We start from the raw sequence: 23,134 nt of genomic DNA, 5'->3' as shown, positions 1-23,134 counted from the left end.
GTGATGAGTGTCGTTGAGGGAGTAGATACAGCACTAAGCACTAACATGCTAATTAGCTACGCCACAGAGACGCTCCATCCATCCGCTGTGCTTGAAATGGGCCACAACACTGCAACAACAAAAACTCACAAGACACGCTGATAAAAACACACTCTTACACATGCATGTACACATAAACACAATCCCAGCATGTGCTATATACACAGATGTGTGCATGCGCATACATGAGCAAGAATTCATAAATATACCCATGAAAACACACACAGATAAAAATAGCCAAGCACAAATAAACATATTGTAGGCCTATGTATGCCTATACAGCACATTAACACAAAAAACTCTCAAATACTTCCTCACACCCATAATATACATACCCTGTCTGAGTCTCTCTTTCATTCCCAAAGACTCACACAGAGGCATAAACAAATAACCAAACAAGCCGACAGATGATGTGCCAAACAGAGAGCTATCTGTATCAGTGGTGAATGCACTCTGTGTTGCTTCATTAAGACTGATGGTGTTTAAATGAGGCTGCCTCTGTCAAAGTGAACCCTCCACTGGCACATTTACATATTTAATACGATGATATGATAATCCATGTGAGCAAATTAAGATGTATGCAGTGAATCACGCGCATGAAAGATCACGGCTGTAACAATTTTGTGCATTTGATGCGGCGCAGGAACACTCCTCCATACACACACACACCCACACAACAACACCATTTTGCACACTTGCAGCACTTGAATATGCAAGAATCACCCTCGTAGCCCTACACACAGAGATAAAAGCACATGATACACAAAAATTTAAAAACAGAGGTGAAAAGCCAGTGCAGAAGAGAAATTTTGCCATGTTGCCAAGTTGCTCACAGGTCATAGAGAGAGGTCTGGATTAATAAAGCAGAGCCTGTGTGTGCTCGTCTCTCTCAACATCAAAATGCTCAGCACAAGCACACTCTTTACACTCTGCTCAGTCAGAGAGCGTACTGTGTCAGGAAAAGGAAAGAAAAAGAAAAGCGAAAAAGAGGGAGAGAGTAAAAGCGATCATGCAAGTGGCAGGGACAAATGGGAGTTATCAAGAGATGAGGCTGGAGTGGCTTGCTGGTCTTAAGGTAGTCACTTTCATATGAAAATATGCGAACATCTGAATAAAAAAACACGTTTCCTGGGTCGGAAGATTAATGGATGCCTCATCCCTTGTTCATCTCTTCAACATTCTCTTTGTGATTTCTGAAAGGGTTAAATCAAAGCATCTTTTCCCTTTTTGCATTCTTTTTTGATTATTGTAATGAGATACCGAGTTAAAAAAAGAAAACTTACAGTTGTCCAATTATGTACCACAGCATGAGTATTTAAAAGGAATCTAAGGAAAGGGCGCATCCGTCAAAAGTGAAGGAAAAGCTTTGTGTTTAATTCAAAGGTGACTTCATGATTCATCCTTTCCCCCTCAATCTCTTCCCCTGAAGGTGGTGTACAAGAACAATGATGTACGGTTGGAGCTGTCTAGACTGGCTAAACAGGGAGACCCAAAGATGAAGGTATGCATTTTAACAGTGTGTTCAACTTGAGCCAGACAACACATTATCCTCTTATACACGCAACACAGTCATCTTTTTGTATCACAACCTCCTGTCAGGCGTACCGTAGGGATTTGAAAAAAATTACCACTCAGTAAATGGGATTATATTTTTGAGAGGTAGCCACAAGCTTTTGTCTTTTACTCAGTTCACAGCCAGGAGGATCTGGCTATATTTCAATCCAAGACTACAAAGGGACCATTTTAGTCTTGATATCCACTGGACATTAGACTAAGCACCACATTTTTCAAATGCTAGATCTTCTAAACATTTCTTTTTCTTCTACCTGCCCCAGGTAAGTGGGGTGGTGTCCTTTAAGTGCGAGAGTGTAGCAACGCTGGACCCCGTGACCTTTGACACCCCAGAATCTTTCGTGGCACTGAACAAGTGGACAGCAAAGAAGGCAGGATCCATCTCGTTTGACTTCAGGACCACAGAGCCCAACGGGTTGATGCTCTTCAGTCACGGCAAACCCAGACAGCAGCAACGAAAGGACCCCCGCACGCCTCCTACTATCAAGGTCAAAAATATACTATGTAGTGTGTTTTGGGGGGTTTTTTTTAAAGGAAAACTTAAAATTAAGAGGAACAAGAGTCAGAATCTACAGCCTTGCAAGCATGATAATATTTGCTAATTAGCACTAAACACAAAGTGACAAAGATTTTGGGGCTAATGATAAAATAGCTCAGTTTTTATATATATACATGTATATATATATATACATATATGAATATTTTTTTTAATTATTACTTATAATAACTATCAAATGAAAACTCTTTTGTGTTTTATCAAATCAGATTTTGCTTTGTCCACTTACAACCAAAGGTGCCTGCTTTTAAAGATGCAGTCAGTGATTCTGGAGAAAGGTTCTTAAGCACACATTTTTGTCAAATTCTGCAAATATCTCATCCAGTCTTTTCTGTGTGTGTGCTGAAAAAAATCCAGTGTTAATACACAACACTGCTCTGTAAATAGTAAAAAAACAAGACTATTCCAGTAAATCAGCAACTGGTTCATGCACAGAACATGAGAAAGTCACCATAGCAGCTGTCTGTGTGAGGACATGACAGTCTCCCGTCTCCAGCATCCACATGAACTAGAAAGAGAGATAGGCCGATTCACATAGAAGCGCCTCTGACGTCCTTCACTCATGCGTCTCATGGAGCAGATACGCTTCCATTTTATTAAATGTATCAATCCACACTGAATCCTAGATACACGCAAGTGACGCGTATCTAGGATTATGCTCCAAGTCTATTTCTGTCGCATTCAGTGAAGCATAATCTGGGTGGACAGCTGTTTAAATCACACAAATATCCTGCTGTATATACTTTTTGAACTTATTAACTGTATCCACATTGATTGATCAAGGCTTCCCATCTGTCTGTGAGCTTATCTGTTTCACTACAGGCAGATTCACTCACTACGGTGGACGGGGAAATAAAATCAATTAATCAGTAAATAGAAACACTGTGAATTTATTCCCATGGAGTCGGCAAGCAAACTTTTTTGGTTCTGTAAATTTCGGCTGTCTGTCAGCTGCTGTCCTCTGAGCTCTGTAGACAGAGATGCTGAACGCAGGTTGAGTGAGAAGTGGGGAGGCTGCAGAGAGGCAGAAAGTGTGGATGGACTGTGGTGCTCACATAAAATGAAAATGTTTCCACTCTTGGCAATGTGTAAGAGGAACACATTGATCTGGATACTTCCATATTTCTCTTTTGGTTGTTGCCTTGGCAATACACATTCATGAATTTGGGGCATGGAGCTCCTGAAGGACAACGAAGGGATTGGCACATTTGTTTGGGTGTTTAGTTTAAATGTCAACTATCTTTCTCCAGAATCACTGACTTTACCTTTTAGTTATCATTTTAATCAGCTAGCACCTCTTCATTTATTACCACTGGATTTGCGATTATTGCTGAGAATTTGGGATTGACCACCAGCATCATGACTCTAAGCTGTGTCGAAATCATTATTTCCCACAAATACTAATGGCCATTATATTGAAATCTGGTAAATATATATATTTTATTTTATTTTTAATTTTTGGTTTGTTTATTTATTTGTTTGTTATATATTTTGTAAAGCGTCCTTGGGTTTGTGAAAGGCACTATATAAATCACACGAATGAATGACTTTACACAAGAAACCTGATAAAAAATAGTTTCACTGAAGCCCAATCACCTTTTTGTAACTTGCAGCTATAATTAGTATTTTAATTGCCATCCTTGCTTTATACAGAATACTGATGCTGTGTCTGTTTGACTTACAGGTGGATTTCTTCGCTATTGAGATGCTGGATGGACATCTGTACTTATTGCTGGACATGGGATCAGGAACCACCAAAACCAAGGCCATCGACAGGAAGGTCAATGATGGAGAATGGTATCACGTGGACTTCCAGAGGGACGGGCGCTCAGGTACGCTCACTGCTCTCTCAACTCTTTTGCTAACCCTAACCAGAGATGTGAATGAGAAGGGTATGGAGGATAATAAGTTGGCCAAATTCTACTTAAACATGTTATAATATGCACCGGTCAAGCAAAGCCAATTGGCTGCCATCTGCCTGCTGTCTGTATTGAATTAAGTGTTCTGCAAAGTCCATTTTTAACGCAATGAAAATACAGTAGTAGCATTATCAAATTTATTTCAATGTACTGATGTAATCACCTCAACAAGGACTTGAAGCAGTGTCGAGCCTTTTTATGTCTACAGCCGGAGCCAGAGGCATTATGGTTTCTGGTTAGCTGTCTGTCCCATTCTTGAGAGCTTGATATCTCAGGAATGCCTGGAGGGAATTTCTTCAAATTTGGCACAAACGTCCACTTGGACTCAAGTATGAACTGATGAGAATTTGGTGATCAAAAGTCAAGCTTATTGTGATTTCACATAACACGTTTTTGACCATAACGCAAGAATTTGTGTACTTATTATGAGAAAGTTTCACACAAATGTCTAATTAGATAAAATGATGAAATGATGATGTTTCATATCCAAAAGGTCAAAGGTCAACAGGGGGAGATTGTGACCATATAATATATATTTGGTCATATACTGAATTAGTGACACTAATCTTGGGTGTCCACCTTGAAGCTGTGGTGATTGTACAGATCTTCTGTGCTGCCAGGTTGAAGATGTGTGTGAAGCATTCATGTTTTACAATTTGTTGCTTGTTCACTTCTCTTCCCTGGATGACAACCAGGATAGGGAGCCTCCCGTGTCTCTGGTAGTCCACCGCAAGCTCATTGGTTTTGCTGATGTTGAGGTTTAGATGATTATTGTTGCACCATGTGACGAAGCTCTCTATCAGTCCTCTGCACTCCTCTGTAAAAAATAGTCTCTAAGTAAAGAAAGCAAGTTTCTGGAAAATATTCACTGGAATCATGCGTGTCAATATAGTGATAATTTGGACATGGATGTAAACTGAAACATGACAGGGTTGCAGAGGCATACAATGGCAAGGCTGTAGACTATTCCTTGTTCTCATCTGGTAGTTTCAGTAATGCTTTTCAAAATTCTGACCACATTTATCATAAATCCCATGCTTCCAATGATAATGATGTTTGCAAAATATAATTACAGATAAATAGAGATATGTGATCTGCTGGTTTGGTGCCGGTGCTGTTGGTGCTGTTGAGAGGCTGCCAGTCTTCTCAGTGGGGGTCTCGTTTATTCAATATAAGTGTACTGATGTCTAAAAATGAATGTATTAATGATTTATTGACCATAAAATGTTGGGCATTGCACTTTTAAAGCTGTATGCCTGAACTGATGACTAAGGACTGTGTAGTTTTGTATTTGCATAACTTCTGATTACAGCAGTGATGGGTGGTGGTGATGATGATGAGGAGGAATACAGGAGTGGGAAAGATGACGACGGTTTCAATGATTATAAAGATGATGATGATGATGGCAGTCACAATGGTGGTAGTGATGACGGCAGTGATAATGACAGTGATGATTGTGATGAGGATGTTCACACTGAAGGTCATAATGATTACTGATGTTATTTTGATGTCTCATGGTGTATTCAGGAACCATCTCAGTGAACAGTGTGCGAACTGCATACACGGCTCCAGGAGACAGTGAGATCTTGGACCTGGATGACACCCTTTATCTCGGAGGACTACCTGAGGACCGTGCTGGACTCATCTTTCCTACAGAGGTGTGTGTTGATGTTGTGTGCCTGTCCAAATCTAGAGTGCAACATACAAAGCTGCATGAGTTGATTAATCAGTAAATCTGACACTATTTTGATAATCAGATGATTACTTCAGTAATTTTCCAACTAAAACTGACATGTAATGTTCCCAGCCTCTCAAATTGCCAAATTTGCAGCTTGTCCTTATCTTACATGGTGGTAAATTGAGTTTCTTTGGGTTTTGGCTGATTTGTTGATGTCACCCACTCACATGAGGTCTACAAAATTATAATTTGTATTTTCACTGTTTAGTTTATTTGTACAGAGGTTACAATAAAATATAACACATTAAAAAAAATTATATTAATTATGCAGGTGAGGAAAAAGCCCAGAGGGCATGTACAAAGTCATCCCCTTCATTTCAACAAGTCATTAAAAAATACTGAGTCATAAAAACAATTAAATAAAAAAAACATGTATAGCAGAAAAGGAGGCGGAAAAAAGAAATGAAAAATTATGATAGAAATTTGAACACTTCAAATTTACAAGAGATATAATTCATACCCATTCAGACAAATGTCTTCACTGTTTTTATTCTTAAGGATTTATCAATGAATCACGAATGAGTACCTCTAACATATAAAAACATGTTCTTTGAGCTATTATATCAGATCTTTTCTACAATAAATTAGACTAGACTAGAGCTTTTCCCATCATGTTATCTGCTCTGTTGTCATTTAGATGTCCAATTTGTCTTTGTTGCTCTTCTTACATTCTTGTTTATATCTTTTTTTCTGTTTTAGTGGGATTTTACAAGCTAATCAGTAACTGTCATTTTTATTATTATTTGTAACAGGAGCAAAGAGAAACATTGAAGAGTGATATTTTTGTTAAGTTTTGTTATTAAAAATTGTAATATAAAATTAGGATTAGGACAGGATTAGGATTATATTTATATGTAAATATTAATTTAAGACATAAAATATACATGTAAAACACAACATACACAGTATAGCTAAGGAGTACATTTTTGCTGTTGCATATTTTCATTCAAGGCTGCAGTCTAGACTGAAATTTGGACTGAAACACACTATTCAGTGGTTTTAATTTTAATTTTCAGAACCTCCAGCAAAGTTTTACTTAATATAATAAGCAATTGAATTGGAACGCTTGACTTGTACAACATGTGTAAGGAATAAATAAATAAAAACCAACAGCAGTGTGAAATTATGACAAAAATATCTTACAAAAAGCTGGCAGTTGTCGTTGTTAATTGTGCCAAACACAATTTAATTTTGAATTTAATGTACCACCAAGGAGCTGCATAATGATGTTACATCGCTGGTTTAATAGTTACTGTACTGTGCACACAGTGAAACTACTCAACACTCGTGACCTTTTCCTCAGGTGTGGACAGCTCTGTTGAACTACGGTTACGTGGGCTGCATCAGAGACCTGTTTGTGGACGGGCAGAGTAAAGACATCCGGCGGCTTGCAGAGGCTCAGAGGGCGGTGGGCGTCAAGCCTTCGTGCTCCAGAGAGCCACCCAAACAATGCCTCTCCAACCCCTGCCAGCACAATGGCAACTGCAGGGAGGGATGGAATCGCTACGTCTGCGACTGCTCTGGGACGGGTTACCTGGGGCGCTCTTGTGAAAGAGGTGAGAATCACAGTGTGAGAAATGGAAATGAAAAACAATGGCATGAACTACTGACAGCTTCAACAGTCATTTGCATAAATGCTAAAGTTACATTTTTCATAATAGAAATGAGTAAGCTGGCTAATTATAGTTACTTAACAGCAACATTTGGTGAGAAATTCACAATATGTCATGATGCAAAATACAGTCATGATAGCAGCTTTATTATTTGCTTTTTGGTTTGAGCATATAGTGTAATGCTGAAGGGATGAGAGAGAGAGAAGACAAATGGTGTGGGGTTGGGTCTGAAGTTTTAAAGTCAGAAATAACTCCATCAAGCGCAGAAAATACATTATGATCATCAGTTATATTGAGCAATAAAATTTTTATTCATTATACCTTTAAGTTATGCTCTTTTTGCTTTAAAAGGCCTATCGTAATACAGATTACATCAACTGGATTGTACTTACTCTGATTTGTGCTAAAAAGGTACTCTCATAAAGATTTATTGCAGATAAAGATGTAGCTAAACCATTATTCACATAAAAGGGCTTGCAAATTGATTTTCAGAAGGTTTCCCTGCCACTATGTCCGTGGTCCATGGAGAATAGGAAGGTGAGAGTGAAAAGAGGATGGCAGGTAGAAAGTAGGTAGGCATAGTTGGAGATAGAAAATGAGGGCAAGCTTTCCAAGAAAAATAATAATAGAGCAGGTTTTCTTTCTTCAGCTACATCTTGTTTCTATTCAGAAACACAAATTTTCTATCTAAAATCGAGAGTAAGATGGAGGCAGGGAATGGACAGGAGCAACAGAGGTGAAAGAAAGGAGGTGGGAGGAAGCAGAGCTGCAGACAGGAGTATTGGACTGCTATAGATGTAGAGACTGGGAATCGATGGGAGAGGAAATGTGTAGAGAGCGGGGAGCGGTAGCTGTGACAGAGGAGGGTGGAACCACCGGGCTGGAACCGCCATATGACAGCAGGTGAGGAGATGAGGAGGAATGGGAGACAGGAGTAGAAAATCTGACAGAGAGAGAGAGTTATGAGAAAAGGTATGGAAGTCAGAGCGAGAGAGAGAAATTGAAAGTAGGAAAGATTGGCAGAGGGACTGATACAGGCCTGTTGAAAGAAGCAAGATGGAGTCAGACAAGGAGAAAAGACGAAATGTTGTTTGTGCCACAACTGCTGACGCGTCTCAAGTGATGATTGTACTATCATCTAACGGGAGATATATGCGCGCGCACACACACACACACAACTTCTGAAAGGTGTTGATAGGAAAATGTTTTATTTCGGAGGACAAACATCCGCAGTGTATGTTTATCATAGCAACGCACCATCTCTCTTTTTCTCTTAACTCGTCTCCCTCGCTATATCTTTCTTCATCCCTCTCTGTGTGCATTGAGGGGTCACTAACTGGTGGTTCAGTGGATTAAAGGAAGCACAGATGGACAAGCAGATGGAGAGAGTGATTGGCCATGTTTACGCCTTCTACCTGCGGTTTCTCCCTCCCTTTTTTTTCTCCTCCCTCATTCTCTCACTCTCCTTTGTTCCTCCCTCTCTCTTCTTTAATGAACAAAGATGGTCTCCACACTCAAGCTCCGAGATGGATTTCTGTTTGGTAAACAGCAGTCACAGACGTGTTTCTGCTGTCACATTTGCACGTCTCTTAACACATTTCCAGTTCTTTCCTCCTGCTCACTTGCTGTTCATATTATTATAGTTTTTCATGCTGTCCTGCTTTTTCTATGGAAGCCCATTACTGCCAGGAAATTGATAAAAAAGAAGATGAATGTTATAAATGACAAAAAAGTAAATGATTCTTAATGTTTAAATACAAAACAAATACTGCTGTCAACCGATTTTTATTGTTCATACTTCTTTAAAACACACATTGAAATGTCTTCCATTTCTTAATACTTACGAAGAAGCCAAACTGTCTTAGTCCTCATACAGTTTCCCTTAATATTACCCAAAAAAATCTATTTTATTCAGGACATCATGACAAGAATAAACATACTCATGGGTAGCCAATGTAAATGAAAAATTATCAGATAATTACTCAAAATTATGAGAATGTAGATTGAAATTATGAGATACTTACTGCTTACTACTACCACCAACACAATATAATTAGGTAGTGAATCAAAATTATGAAATAGGACAAAATTATAAGTGAAAAAGTCAAAACTATGACATAATAAGTCAAAATATAGATTTACTAAGTCAAAATTATTACCTTTAAAAAGACAGCTAACACTTACAGTACAGACAGGGTATGAAATGTGTCCAAACACCAGTGCCTTTTATTTTCTATGTATTGGTGAGTGTTGATGCATCAAGATTGCACAGTCAACATGCTTCAATCCTCTAGAAAAGCATACATTTTTATCATGTTTGCTCAGGATTGGTAAACCCCAGCTATCACACCTTAAAGGATAAGTCTGTTGATTTTTTATAGTTTTCTTGTCAAGAAGAAAACCTAATCCTATTAACAAGAATCATCTGTACAGCCAAAGCCTTATTTACTTTTTAGCTTGTTTCTTTTCTCCATTTCTGTCCAAAAACTTTTAAAACACACATCAAGTAGCCACATTGCTGCACTGGGTGACATATTCCTTTATTACCATGAACATGGACAATACCAAATACTCCATCCTGCTGCTATAAAATGGGTACCAAAACACTTCTATTTGAGTTATAGGTTAGCAAAAAACAACAATGGCCAGCTCTTCTAGGAAATTACTGAGGTCTTTTTAAAGATGAAGCTATATATTTGTGACCCATTTTTAAAGATTGATGTCTTCAATAGGAACCAATTTACTGGGGGCTGAGTGCCACAGACAGTAGTTGTTTTCGGTCTTTTAATGGGATCATTGGCAATAACAAAGATATATAAAATATAAACAGCTTTATCCGTTATCTACTTTTTCTGTTGGTACTGTCTGGTGTGTGCTACAGGCATCAAGTGATGCAACGGTATGCGACACGGCCAGTGTGTTTTGCACTTAAGTCCAATTTTTTTTTCTTTTCCTAACAGAAATGGGCTTCCATACTTTCCTTCTCTCTAACCTTCCTTCCTCTGTTTGCCTGGTAGTGAGTCAGGTGCTGTGGTGTAGAAAATTTAGTCAGCTGTCTCCCTTATCAAGAACATATGTGTGTGTGTGTGTGCGTGTGTGTGTGCGCGAGCATGCACGCTTGGACGGGTGTATGTGTGGCTGTTAGTTATGTTATCTGTGATATAACAGGCCAACCACCTTCTTTTTTTCCTCAAGTTAATGAGGGTTCATTTGCATTTTAGCCAAGAGCTTTTCTCCCTTTCCCCCCCTCCTTTCTCTCTGTCTTGCTCTGTCCCTATTTTCTCTCCTCTTGCTCTCACTTTACTAAACCCTCCTCTGTTCACACTTAAATTCACTCACTTATTCTGACATGCACGCACACATACACACACACTATCTCTCTCTCTCTTTCCCTCCTTCTCAGCTCATCAGTATTCATGAGGCCTCCCTCTCTTCCTGTTCTCTTGTTTTTTGCCTTGGCTCCAACAGTCTCCCACGGAAACAGGGAGAGCGAAAGGGAGAGAAAGCAAAGTAGTGGAATGGAGAGATACAAGAAGAAAGAAAGGAGGAGGAGAGGGAGAGATAAAGACAACGACATGGAGAGTGTGTTTAGCTGTGTATGTAATTGGCCAATAAAAAACAGGGTCCTCAGAGGTAAACAGTTTAGCGGTCGGGGACTGGCCCCAGCAGGTAGCGGGGAGAGAAGATTATGAATATGCAAATGAGTATGCAAAAGACATTAAAGCGGGATCACCTGAGCTTGTTACATTATGACTCCAGGGTCTGGGATGTCAGCAACGGTGGCTAACACACTCACTGCCATGCATTCTGATTTAACCGGATAATAGGGCCAACGAGCCAGCTGCGGCTATTTTTACATCCTCTTTTGTAAGGCGGAGGGAGTGATGATGAATTAAGGGTGCGGAGTGATGGGGTAATTTTGTAGGAGCAGGTTTTGAGCTTCAACGTGACGTGGCGGGGAACAAGGGAGTGTAGCCATGTCGCAACATACTTTGTCATGTTTAAATCTGATTCACTCAACGTCAAACTGCTTTTGTCTCCTCCCATGTATTTTCCCCTTGTCAATCATCTTTTTTATCTAATTTTCTTTGCGTTTTTTTGTGTTTCTACCCACTTCCCTCTCCTCTGCACATCCTCCCTTCCTCTCTCACCGCCTCCTTGTCTGTCTCTCGCTCCCCTCTCTCTCTCTCTCTCTCTCTCTCTCTTTCTCTCTCTCTCCCTCTGTGTGTGTGTGCCTCTTGTACAGATGCAACTATCCTGTCGTACGACGGCAGTAAGTTTATGAAGGTGCAGTTGCCTGTGGCGATGCACACCGAGGCGGAGGACGTCTCGCTACGGTTTCGCTCCCAGCGGGCCTATGGCGTTCTCATGGCAACCACATCCCGTAACTCCGCAGACACCCTTCGTCTGGAGCTGGATGGGGGCCGTGTCCGACTCACTGTCAACCTAGGTACACACATGAACATATACACAAATGCTCACGTGTAGATTCTCAAACATTATTCTAATTACCTATCAGGGGAATGCATCTGATACTGGCCTCTTGGCATCGGAATGTCATTAAATGTTGATTAATAATATATTATCCTAGGAAAATAAACTTACATAGATACAGTAATGAGAATAGATAGCTCAGCTAATTCTGCTGCACTGTTACTTGATATATTCACATGGGTTTAACAGGCTTTGAAAGAAACTTGATAGGATTTGGACTCACTTTATGGTGTGTATATATATAGCTTAATGTCAAATAAACACACAAATGAAGGTTAGTGGGATTGTTTTCATGTTGAACAGAGGGTCAAGCGTCAAGCTGCATTCTCTGCTCACTCCCAGCGGACCTGTGCATCCCTAACATCTTCAACAATCAAACACAAAGACACACAAATCATACACTGCACACATCACTGCTGGAAAAACATATGTGCCTATTTTTTTTTGTACATTTTTCTCCCATAGTTTCAACTGCTAAACACATTTTCAGCCTTTCAGCACTTTCACAGTCACATATTTTCACATAAATTAAAAACACGATTACATGATTACACACAGAGACTCACAAAGGGGTGCATGTGTTGGTCTCTGGTTGTCTGCAGCCACGTCTTTTCTGTGGTTGACGCCACACGACACACCAAGGCATCATGGGTAAAAAAAATGATGATAATAATTATGATAATTATAATAATATCAATGGGGTTGAATCTTCCAGCCATTTGCGGAGATTTGTGCTCTGGATGGGCGACAAAAATTGTGGGATGTGTTCGATGTCATCAGACTAAGTGACACACATAACCCATCTCAGTCTCCCGATGCTTTTGATTGGTGACTGAATCTGTCGCCCAGGCCAGAGCAGCCAATGAGCACACAGCTCATGCTGGGATACGCCACTCTCCTTCGCTGTTCCACGTAACGATTCACCAATTTTGATCCAGGTTTATTCTTGATTGGCTAAAAACCAAAGTGCCACATTTTGATTTTAGTCACACACTGTTGTAAGAACATGCACAGTCGAGCATGAGTTCCTGTGACAAAGGAGAGTGTATTTTCTCAGCAGTGTGTGTGTGCGTTTGCGTGCAGGGTGTGTCGATGTGTGCGTCCCCAGGGCGTGGAGAGTATGTGTATGTGTGCAGCATTAACCCTCTGCTCTGCTCTCCCTCCAGACTGTATCAGGATAAACTGTACATCCAGTAAGTGATCCTCCATCTCACCTAACCCCTCCCCCTTCCTCTTCCTCCTCAGTGTGATTGTGTGTGTGTGTGTGTGTGTGTGTGTGTGTGTGTGTGTGTGTGTGTGTGTGTGTGTGTGTGTGCGTGTGTGCGTGCGTGTGTGTATTTTTGTTCACGTCTGACCATTTTTCACTCTCACTGTCATGTCAGTCCACCTAATCTTAATCTCTTAGTCAACATATCTTTGTGCCATGTGTCTGTGTGCATATATGAGTGTACAAGTGCGCGTCAGGAGAAGAGAGGTGCACATACGCGTGTTTGTGTCTGCATGTTCAGCTACACCACAGGAGTGGTGCGAATTTTTGCTGAGGGCCAGGGTTTTCCAGGTCGGCCATTTTAGCAAAGAGGGATAGACGGAAGAGAGGACGGTGGGGGTTGGAGGAGGAAGGAAGAAAAAGATAGAAAAGAAGGACAAAGGTATGAGGTAAAATTAGGTGTGCTGAAAAGTGGGAACTAAAGAGACAGAATGGTAGCTGGTGGATAAATGCAACTTAGAGCTGTAGGCTAATTACTTCTCCTTCATGCCGGAGACAAAAGACATGTTATCACTCTGTTTCTCTCTGTCGCACCTTCATCCCAGTGTCTGTCTGGTGGCTTTCTTTGTTTGCATGTTGTTTCTCTCTAAATTGTACATGAGGGATTCTTGGGTAGTGTTTCATTCAGTGTGTTTAGTGTGTGCTTGTGTGTATAAGAGAGTGCATTCTGTGCATTCTGTATTCTTCTCATGGCCATCTGTGAGCGTGTGTGTTTTCTGGATGTGTTTTCCTGTGTGGGAATGAGTGTGTGTGTGTGTGTGTTTGTGGTGTGTGTGTGTGTGTGTTTCTGTTCATGCTGCTGTGAGTGGATCTGAATCCCTGATGAAGTTTAATTCCCTCACGTGGAGTTTCTCTATGTCACGACCACAGAGAAAGCAAGAGAAGGAGACGAATGCTCTGTGATGGCAAAGAGGTGGTGAAATGGACGACTGCAGTTGCCATAGAAACCCTACTAGCCACACAGCACTGTTGCTATCCCGCATGTCTGTTGGCCAATTTTAGATCGGTTGTCTCAATGAACATTTCAGTAGGCAGCCACTTTTCTGGCACACCGTGTGCATACAATAAATTATACATCTGATATTCGAGTGGAAAGAAAAAATTTATTTAACAGCGAGGCGCCACTGAAATAGTCCACTCAGCAGTCAAATAAAAGCCTCGGCATGGGAGAGATTTGAGGCTTATCCGGCAGAAAAGCCATTTGTTATTTGGAGCTAATGAAATATGAAAGGCTTTTTATCATTTTGTTTTCATTATCCTGCTCTTATAATCTCCACTAGCTTCTGTCATTTGATTTGAATTGTATTTCTGTTGCAACAAACAATCCCTCGTGTCTGTCTCGCCAACTTGTCTTCTGCTTTAACAGTACAGATTGTCGACTGTCTGCTGACCACAGTGATCGCTAGTAGCTCAAAATTACTCTTAACTTGCCATGCTGTGGAGTGTACTGACCCAAAATAGGTGCTCGGTTTGTGTGTGCATGTGTCTGTGCGCCATTTCCAGTTCCCAGGTTGACACAGATCACTGCCTCACTCTCACATCAGTCTGCTCGTTCTTTGAGTATTCGGTTACATATGCACAAACTCACACACATGCTCACACATACATACACATATTCTCTCCTTCACTCAGTGCTAGGCAGTGATCCATGGTAACAGGATGAGATGCTCATGCCCAGAGCACAGCTGAGTCTCCTCAGGGGAACCCTGTGTCCTCTCTGAATGTACAACACACACTCTTCTAGCTGTGCAAACACACACACATGCATTTCACACCACCATATCCATTTTGATTTACTTCTCATATGTTTAATTATATCAGTCTGCCTGTTTGCCTCTCTGTTTCTACCTATGTGTGTGTGTGTGTGTGTGTGTGTGTGTGTGTGTGTGTGTGTGTGTGTGTGTGTTTGTGTGTGTGTGTGTGTGTGTGTGTGTGTGTGTGTGTGTGTGTGTGTGTGTGTGTGTGTGTGTGTGTGTGTGTGTGTGTGTGTGTGTATCCCTGCCTGCGTGCCTCCATGAGTGATGTAGGCATGCTTGACATTTTCTGCAGCGGAATCCGTTCGGGTCAGTTTACTTCTCACCTCCCCCGTCATTACCTCCTATAGGTCACTGTAAGCAGACTCACTCACAATCCTCAAGCCAACAGGGCTCGGAGGAGGAGGGGAAGAGCTTGTGTATGTGTATTGGGAGGTGTTGGGTGTTTTGTTCAAGGTTGGTGGGGTGCTTGTTGTGAGTAGGAGGACGGGGACAGTGAGGTTTTTTGGAACAGCCAGTCTGTCAAATGTGTGCAGTCAACTATGTGAAGATATGAGCTGGTAGATGGGCAGAGAGAGAGACATCATGAGAGGACAGCTCAGCTTCTCTCATTCTGCTGCACATCAGCACCTTGGAGAGCTCTCTAATGTACCACTGTGTGTCTACTGCCACCATGAGGCCCACTGCAATATTGCACTCTTTTTGCAAAATAGAAAGGCGATCCTGCATGCAGGCTCACAGACTAATATATGTTATATGTGCGGGGGTGTGAGAGATGTGGAGCAGTTTGGGAGTCAGGGGGGTGTAAATCTGCTGTCTGTGCATGTGAGAGTATTAGGTGGTCATCATGGCGGTGTGATCTGTACACAGATGGATTGTCTCAGCGTGGGTTTGTTGTGACTCACAGTCTCCATCTTAGGCGTCCATGGCATCCATTTATGTTAATCTTTCTGTCTGTGTCACATTGTCTGTCTTGCTGGCATATCTGTAAAGAGATCTGTCTGCCTGTCTATCTGAAGAGAGAGAGTGTTGACACGGAGGTGTTTGTCCCCCCAGGATATGTATGGTCCCTCCTTCCTTCCGCTTTTTCCCACCCATTTCCTCGCTTATGTCCTTAAATTTGAATTCAACCTGCCTGGCTTTCTGCTTTTTCTTCTTCTGTCTTTTTTTCTGTCTCTGTCTCTCTGCATTTCTGTCTCCCTTTCCTCTCTCTCTGTCTGTTTCTCTCCACCTCTCTGTGCATATGTTAATGGTGCTCTGGGCTATGTGTAGGTAAAGGCCCAGAGACCATCTTTGCGGGGTCGGGCCTCAATGATAATGAGTGGCACACAGTGAGAGTAGTCCGGCGTGGCAAGAGCCTCAAGCTCACCGTGGACGACATGCAGCCAGTTGAAGGTAACCACATCAGCCTAACTTAAACCTCATGTAGCTTTTCACCGCAGCTTTTTACACTACACCCAGGTTTTGAGTCTTATGTGTAGATAAATTCTGCTGAATTCTGTTCAAAAATGTTTTATTTGGTAAATTACCATAGGGTTTTAAAAAAAATAAATTTGTACATCTGTACCCATTTAAGTGAAAATAATGTGTGTCTTATCTGTTGCTAATAGATCTATTAAATTATTGAAATAAGCATTAGTAGCAGTATTAGCATTTGTTTTTGTATTTGTATTGAACACTTCCACTTGAAACCCAACTTTCTGTAGCCCTCATCTTTGAAGTTTACCCCCACCACCAGGTCAAATGGCGGGCGATCACACCCAGCTAGAGTTCCACAATGTGGAGACTGGTATTGTGACGGAGAAGCGCTACATACCCGCCGTGCCCTCCAATTTCATCGGCCACCTTCAGGGCCTGGCGCTGAACGGCATGCCTTACATCGACCTGTGTAAGAACGGCGACATCGACTACTGCGAGCTCAACGCTGTTATCGGCTATAAGACCATTGTGGCTGATCCCGTCACCTTCCGCTCGCGCTCCAGTTTTGTCACACTGCCCACGCTACAGGCCTACTACTCCATGCATCTCTTCATGCAGTTCAAGACAACCTCCCCCGACGGCCTTATTCTCTACAACAGGGGAGACGGCAATGACTTCATAGTGGTAGAGCTGGTTAAAGGGTGAGCTTTGCAATGCACAGTGCGTAGTGTTTAGACAATAAGTATAAATGCATATAATGTAAAATGATGCAAAAATGTACTAAAAAACAAATAAAAGGTAAATTAATGAATAGCTGTCCTGTAGAAATATGGCCAATGTTGCCATTTTTACTACAATTTACAACCATTGTTCTTAATGAACAAAGTTCTTGACTATCAAGCTGAAATATCAAATACGTAAAATGCACAGGTCAAGCAGCTTTTTCTCTTCATTCTTGTAATTACATTTTGCAAGACAGATTAAAATTTGGGAGACAGATTCTAATACCCTGAAGTGTATGACCCTATATTGTTCTTCATCATGAATATGATTAATTTGCCTTTTCTCTGCTGACTTGTTTAATCCTCTCATCTGTTCTTTTCTTGTTCCCTCTCTAGTTACCTTCACTACATCTCTGACCTGGGCAATGGAGCACACTTGATCAAGGGCAATTCTAACAGTCCTCTAAATGACAACCACTGGCACAATGTGCACATTTCCAGAGATACGAACAATCTTCACACGGTCAAGATTGACACCAAGGTCACTACGCAGACCACCACAGGCGCCAAGAATCTCGACCTAAAGGGTATGCACATACACAAGTTTCAAGCAGTAGCTCATTAAGGGGGAAGGGATGCGCATATTTGTACTTACAGTAAGAAGCTGATGTTGACAAAATATGAACATGTACTGATGAGTATTAAAACAATTTCTCAGTTAATGTATCAGTCTGTCAGATAACTGATGTACAATAGCGTAATAATAATGTCATAATCAGTTTATTGTTTAGTCAGAAATGTGATTGCCATTACAAAAATGCCATTTTATATCACTGTAAACTGAATACCAAAAGAAAGAATAACAGATTGATCAATCAATAAAGAAAATCAATAGTCTCAGCCCTTTACTGATACAGTCTGACAGAGCATTAGTGATTAGTTCATGAAGCTGCCATTCATTGTGTTGCTCCTCGACAGGTGACCTGTACATCGGGGGCGTCTCCAAAGAAATGTACCGGGACCTACCTAAGCTGGTCCATTCCCGCGAAGGATTTCAAGGTTGCCTAGCAACAGTTGATCTAAATGGCCGGCTCCCTGACCTTTTGGCTGATGCCTTGGCAACTATGGGACAAGTAGAGAGAGGCTGTGAAGGTGAGGTGAAAACACACGGAAAACACACCTGCAGATGTGAACCAGTCCCGTGTCCCTATTACTTTTTCTTTCAGTTTCCATTGAAGTCATGCTCTCTGTTATTAAGGATAACCCACTAACCCAGCTTTTGGTCTCTTAGATGTAAATTTTACTCTTTTCTTCTTCTCATCTCTTCCTCTATCTTTCTGCGCATTGTGTTTTCTCTCTCTGTTCCACTCTTTCAGCAGTTCACAGGCATCTGTGTGCATTGACTAACCATCTAACTTAATTTGCTTGTTTGCTTTTTTGTTTGGCTGACAAAAGTTACATTGATGAAAGCTGACTTGCAAGGTATATCGCTTTGTGTGAGCATGTGAGACACGTGTGTGAGAGTGGGGGGAAAAAAGGGTGTGTGTGTGCGCGCGTGGATGTGTGCGTGTGTGTATGTATGCTTGTGTTGAAAGTACCCAGTGATGTCCAGTGTTGTGTGGATCCCAGTGATCCAGAGTCAAAGGTCAGAGGTGACCTGTCCTCTCCTAGCCTCACCATAGTGACTTCATCACAGTAGTGACATCACCGCTTGACTTGAGTTGACCACAGCTCCACCACCCGAGTAGCCAAGCAGCATGCTCTCTAACCCCTCCTACTGACTCCCAACCTAAACTTCAATACTCCGTTTGTGAATTATTTCACACCCTTTCCTCCATGCCTCGTGGTAGACGAGGAACAAAGGAGGACTGACTGCCAAAATACACCAGGCATGGACACGGCATGACACGTCTGTCGCAGAAGAGCGTGTCCATTTTAATCAACTGAAGCTGCTGCACAGACCCTGATAGCCATGAGTGGGCGTTGTGCACCTCATCTCTACTTTTGTGTGGCTGGTCTGTTTTTGTTTCTATTTTATTCTCTATGCATTGCTACACCCTCTAATAGGTAAAAACTACACAGAACTGTGTAAAAAAATATTAAAATAAATACCTTATTGTACCAGAGGGAATGCAATGCAGCAGTGAAACCTTGTGGTGTTTTCTTATATTGTACATTACAATAAATCAATCAAATCAATGTGTATCCATGAAACTATAGTTAAACAATATAGTTAATTGATTCAGTACCAGTTAACTCTGCATAAGCAATTGTGCTATCATGCAAAACTCAATATGCATGCATTGACCAAGACCAAGAGTCTGCGTAGCCAGTAGAAAACCTCACTCCGCCCCACCTACGTGATGTGTCGTGTCCTTGCCTAATGTATTTCAGCTTTAAGATGAGCGCTTTGATATTCTCCTCCTGTGTGGTTTTAGCACAAGGCAGGGAGCGAATGGTGACAGACCGCTGAAGAGAGAGTATTGAGATGAAGGCCTTTTAAACATAACTCTGCCCACTTATGTTTAACTCCTCCTCCTGTCCTTGCCTCACTCATCTAGCCTCACCACCTGCATGTTTTCTACATTTGGCTCTTTTCACCTAGTAGCACAGATTCCAGTTTAGTTTCAGTTCATTATACAGAGACTCTAACATCTTCTGTAAGTTTTAATCTAAAGAATGGGAGCCTATCCACAATATCCTAGTCTCACATGATGATTTTCTACTAATACTACTAATCATAATACCATTGCAGCACTACAGACTACCCACCCAATTCAAACTGCAAAATCTTTCAAGGAAATGCGGTGTAGATATACCATACTGTACTGACATACTGGGCTCCAGACAAAATCAAGAAGGTGTGTCTGTTTATCTTCTCCTAACTTTTGCACACTCCCACCCCGCCACGTCTCTCCATGCAGGTCCCAGCACTACCTGTCAGGAAGACTCCTGCTCAAATCAGGGAGTTTGTTTGCAGCAGTGGGAGGGTTTCACCTGCGACTGCAGTATGACTTCATATGCTGGGCCACTATGCAATGATGGTGAGTCTGCGGGTTTCATTTTCTCACTCTCAGGCCTGGGTGGATGACAGATCATTTCCATGTTTTTTGGTGTAGACTGCAGGAGGGGTTAGATTTTTATTTTGCTTCCTGATTTTTATTTTCCGATATCTAGATGAAAAAACAACAAAAATACAACTTTAACTAAGAGATCTGTGAAAACTTCTTTATCTGTTTCAATATGTAGATTATAAAGCACCAGATTTAAACCTGCATTTGTAGATAAAAGCGTGCACATCATGTTTTTATTTGATTTACCTGAGGTTCAAAAAACATTTTGATGAATCTGTCAAACCTTCATTCTCACAGTGACTCTCTTTGAACTGCAAAACTACACTAAATTTAACCTTAACCACAACTTCTAATGTGTAGAACTGCAGCTTTATAACCAGTGTACTTGATGATTGGTTTCAAACACACACAATAAATCAAAGCATTTTGTGTGCATTTTGTCAGAGCCACCACATGAGGGCACTGTCAACTGCTGATTCTGAAGTGGCACAGAAACATTACCTGCACATTGTTGTTAGTTATTCTGCACTTGCCTCCCTCGTCTTTACATTTCCCAACTTTAAATGCTAAATTATACTCAGCCAGTCTTACAAACAAGCCACCTAATGACTATGTAGTCATCCTACAGCGAGGTAAATAATTGTTATTTGTGTGAATCAGTTATTACAGTCAGCCTCCTGCAGTAAGGTGAGAAGCAGTTTGGAAAATACAGATTTTTTTTCCAACAAGACAAATGTAAAAAGGCAGTCAGCTGTGACATTTTAGAGTTGTTGTTAGTATTTTCCAATACAGCCCTGTCGTATTAAGCAAAAAAATAGGCAGAGGTGCAACCTGCAGTAGGAAACCTCTGATGATAGATAGCACTGTTTATGACATAAAGACGTGCTTGCAATTAAGTTTTTATCTGTGTGGACCAGCTGGGACAACTTATATCTTCGGCCGTGATGGAGGCGTGGTGGTTTACACATGGCCCCCTAATGAACGTCCGAGCACCAGGGCAGACAGGCTTGCCCTTGGATTCAGCACTCAACAAAAACACGCCACTCTTCTCCGGGTGGACAGCGCATCTGGCCTGGGAGACTACCTACAGCTGCAGATAGTAAGTACACACCCTCGCTTTCAAACAGAAGGCCAAGACAATAAATTGTGATTATTTTCATACTTGCCATTTAAGTGGCTCTTCCTCAAGGTGTTGATTTCTGCAACGCATACACTGACTGAACATCATTTAACCCTTATTTAACCAAGAAGTCTTGTGAGATACCTTTGGGTCTGTCCCAGTAGCCACACTTGTGATTCAGTGTATCTTACATCTGAAAAATGCACAAACACTCAGACAAGTGACAAGTGACACTCATTTGACACCCATGTTATTTCCTCAGTTTGGAGCGAGCAGTATCTCACATTTCATCACTGTCTACTGGCAGGACCAATCCATCTGTTTGCAGTAATTAAAACATGAAGAAGATGAATTTCTGACATGTTGAATTCAGCTAAATATTATCATGTCCAAACCGAACATGCACAGATGGCTGTCACTCAAATATCTAATAAAAAATTCTTGATGAGACTGATATGAATAATAATAATATGATAATACATATCAGATATCCTATTCTTTTTATATAGAAAAAACATTGGACAAATATATACTTTAGCTAAAAACACCACTCAAAATATCATGTTGTCTCTTCTATGTTAAGTAAACCTACATATTTCCATTAGTTGATTGAATGCCTTTATTAACTGTATTACTCCTCTCAGCTCCTGAATGTGTTTTTCATTGTATCCAATCATAACTGCAATGCTGAATGGTTGATTCTATTTATCCATTCATTATATGGTAATGAATGTAAGGTACTTATCACTGGAGGCAGTTTGTTGGATTACGTCACGCAAGTAGGCCCTTTACTACTCGCATTGGCAAGTGTGGGTATTTGGACAGAACCAATAACTATTTCACAAGAGAGACAAGGCCAAAATGTCAGAGTGAAGTACTTAACACAAAAACACACACTATAACAGTCAGACACATTCAAGTAAATAGTGCAATGAAAAAGGACCTGAAGGGAGCGGTAATCTTGGCTCTTTAAAACAATTACATTCCTCATGAAGCATTTTCATATCTCCCCTCCTCCTCTTCAGGACAAAGGCAACATTAGAGTAGTGTTTAATGTTGGCACTGATGACATCAACATCGAGGAGAGCACCAAGTTTGTCAACGATGGGAAGTACCACATAATTCGGTTCACCCGCAGCGGAGGCAATGCTACCCTCCAACTGGACGACCTGCCTGTCATAGAACGCTATCCCTCAGGTAGGCCCTGCCCCGCCCACATAAGCCCACCGACCAACCACGGCACTGCCCAGCAGGGGCAGAGCTGACTACACCTAAGTTCAAATCAGCCCTCCTCCTGATTGATGAACCACATCAGTGTTCCTATCAATGTTTATATTTAAATAATGAAGTTGAGTAATATAATTGCAGCTTTGTTTTATGTTATTGTGTTTGAAATGAAATATGTGTGATCTGATATGAAACATGACTTTTTAAACCATAAAATGAGATAGTTATTACAATAGCCTGTATACTAGTCAGCTATGTTATGTTAGACCTGTTAAATAGTGTTAAAGGTAATTTATGAAAATATTTAATTCAGGTGTCAGTTGTTTTTCTCATCATAAAAGAAAATAATAACAGTTGGTGCATTTTTGGTCAAACAATAATTTAAAATCATGTCATATGTTGAGTTAAATGTTTAACTAGAGAGAAAAAATAAGAAAAAGAAAAAAGTGTATTTTGTTGAACATAGATTTTGTTTTTATATTTGTTGGTTTTTATATTTAAAGTGGTAATCATAGGTAGTCGTCTTTAACACAACGAGTCCAGGCTGAAGGTAGCTGATAGGTAAAATGCTAAATGCTAGTTGTTGTGAGGTGTGTGTGAGGGTTCTTCCTGTATGTAAC

The 23,134-nt window shown here is 40.9% G+C and overlaps 2 protein-coding genes across 4 annotated transcripts in view; both read left to right on the top strand.

Moving 5' to 3' along the window:
• Nucleotides 1–23,134, top strand: part of ptprea (protein tyrosine phosphatase receptor type Ea) — a 424,624-nt gene that overhangs the window by 198,619 nt on the left and 202,871 nt on the right. The window lies entirely within an intron of this gene.
• The window catches only part of LOC128380911 (neurexin-1a-like), a 60,703-nt gene that overhangs the window by 24,121 nt on the left and 13,448 nt on the right, over nucleotides 1–23,134 (top strand). For 2 of the 3 annotated variants that reach the window (XM_053340792.1, XM_053340794.1), the window contains exons 8-21: nucleotides 1,469–1,540; nucleotides 1,875–2,099; nucleotides 3,852–3,999; nucleotides 5,614–5,744; nucleotides 7,128–7,380; nucleotides 11,684–11,887; nucleotides 13,098–13,124; nucleotides 16,225–16,347; nucleotides 16,691–17,072; nucleotides 17,490–17,680; nucleotides 18,072–18,245; nucleotides 20,018–20,137; nucleotides 21,085–21,266; nucleotides 22,313–22,484. In XM_053340792.1, coding sequence (XP_053196767.1) covers nucleotides 1,469–1,540; nucleotides 1,875–2,099; nucleotides 3,852–3,999; nucleotides 5,614–5,744; nucleotides 7,128–7,380; nucleotides 11,684–11,887; nucleotides 13,098–13,124; nucleotides 16,225–16,347; nucleotides 16,691–17,072; nucleotides 17,490–17,680; nucleotides 18,072–18,245; nucleotides 20,018–20,137; nucleotides 21,085–21,266; nucleotides 22,313–22,484 — 2,404 coding nt within the window. Of the gene's footprint in view, nucleotides 1–1,468; nucleotides 1,541–1,874; nucleotides 2,100–3,851; nucleotides 4,000–5,613; nucleotides 5,745–7,127; nucleotides 7,381–11,683; nucleotides 11,920–13,039; nucleotides 13,050–13,097; nucleotides 13,125–16,224; nucleotides 16,348–16,690; nucleotides 17,073–17,489; nucleotides 17,681–18,071; nucleotides 18,246–20,017; nucleotides 20,138–21,084; nucleotides 21,267–22,312; nucleotides 22,485–23,134 lie in introns of all 3 variants that reach the window. The other variant, XM_053340791.1, reaches the window with a different exon arrangement.

Source organism: Scomber japonicus, chromosome 20, assembly GCF_027409825.1.
Source record: "Scomber japonicus isolate fScoJap1 chromosome 20, fScoJap1.pri, whole genome shotgun sequence".
In the NCBI taxonomy this organism is placed as follows: domain Eukaryota; kingdom Metazoa; phylum Chordata; class Actinopteri; order Scombriformes; family Scombridae; genus Scomber; species Scomber japonicus.
The sequence above is the reverse complement of the archived record's forward strand: the minus strand, read 5'-3'. Positions and strand labels throughout refer to the sequence as shown.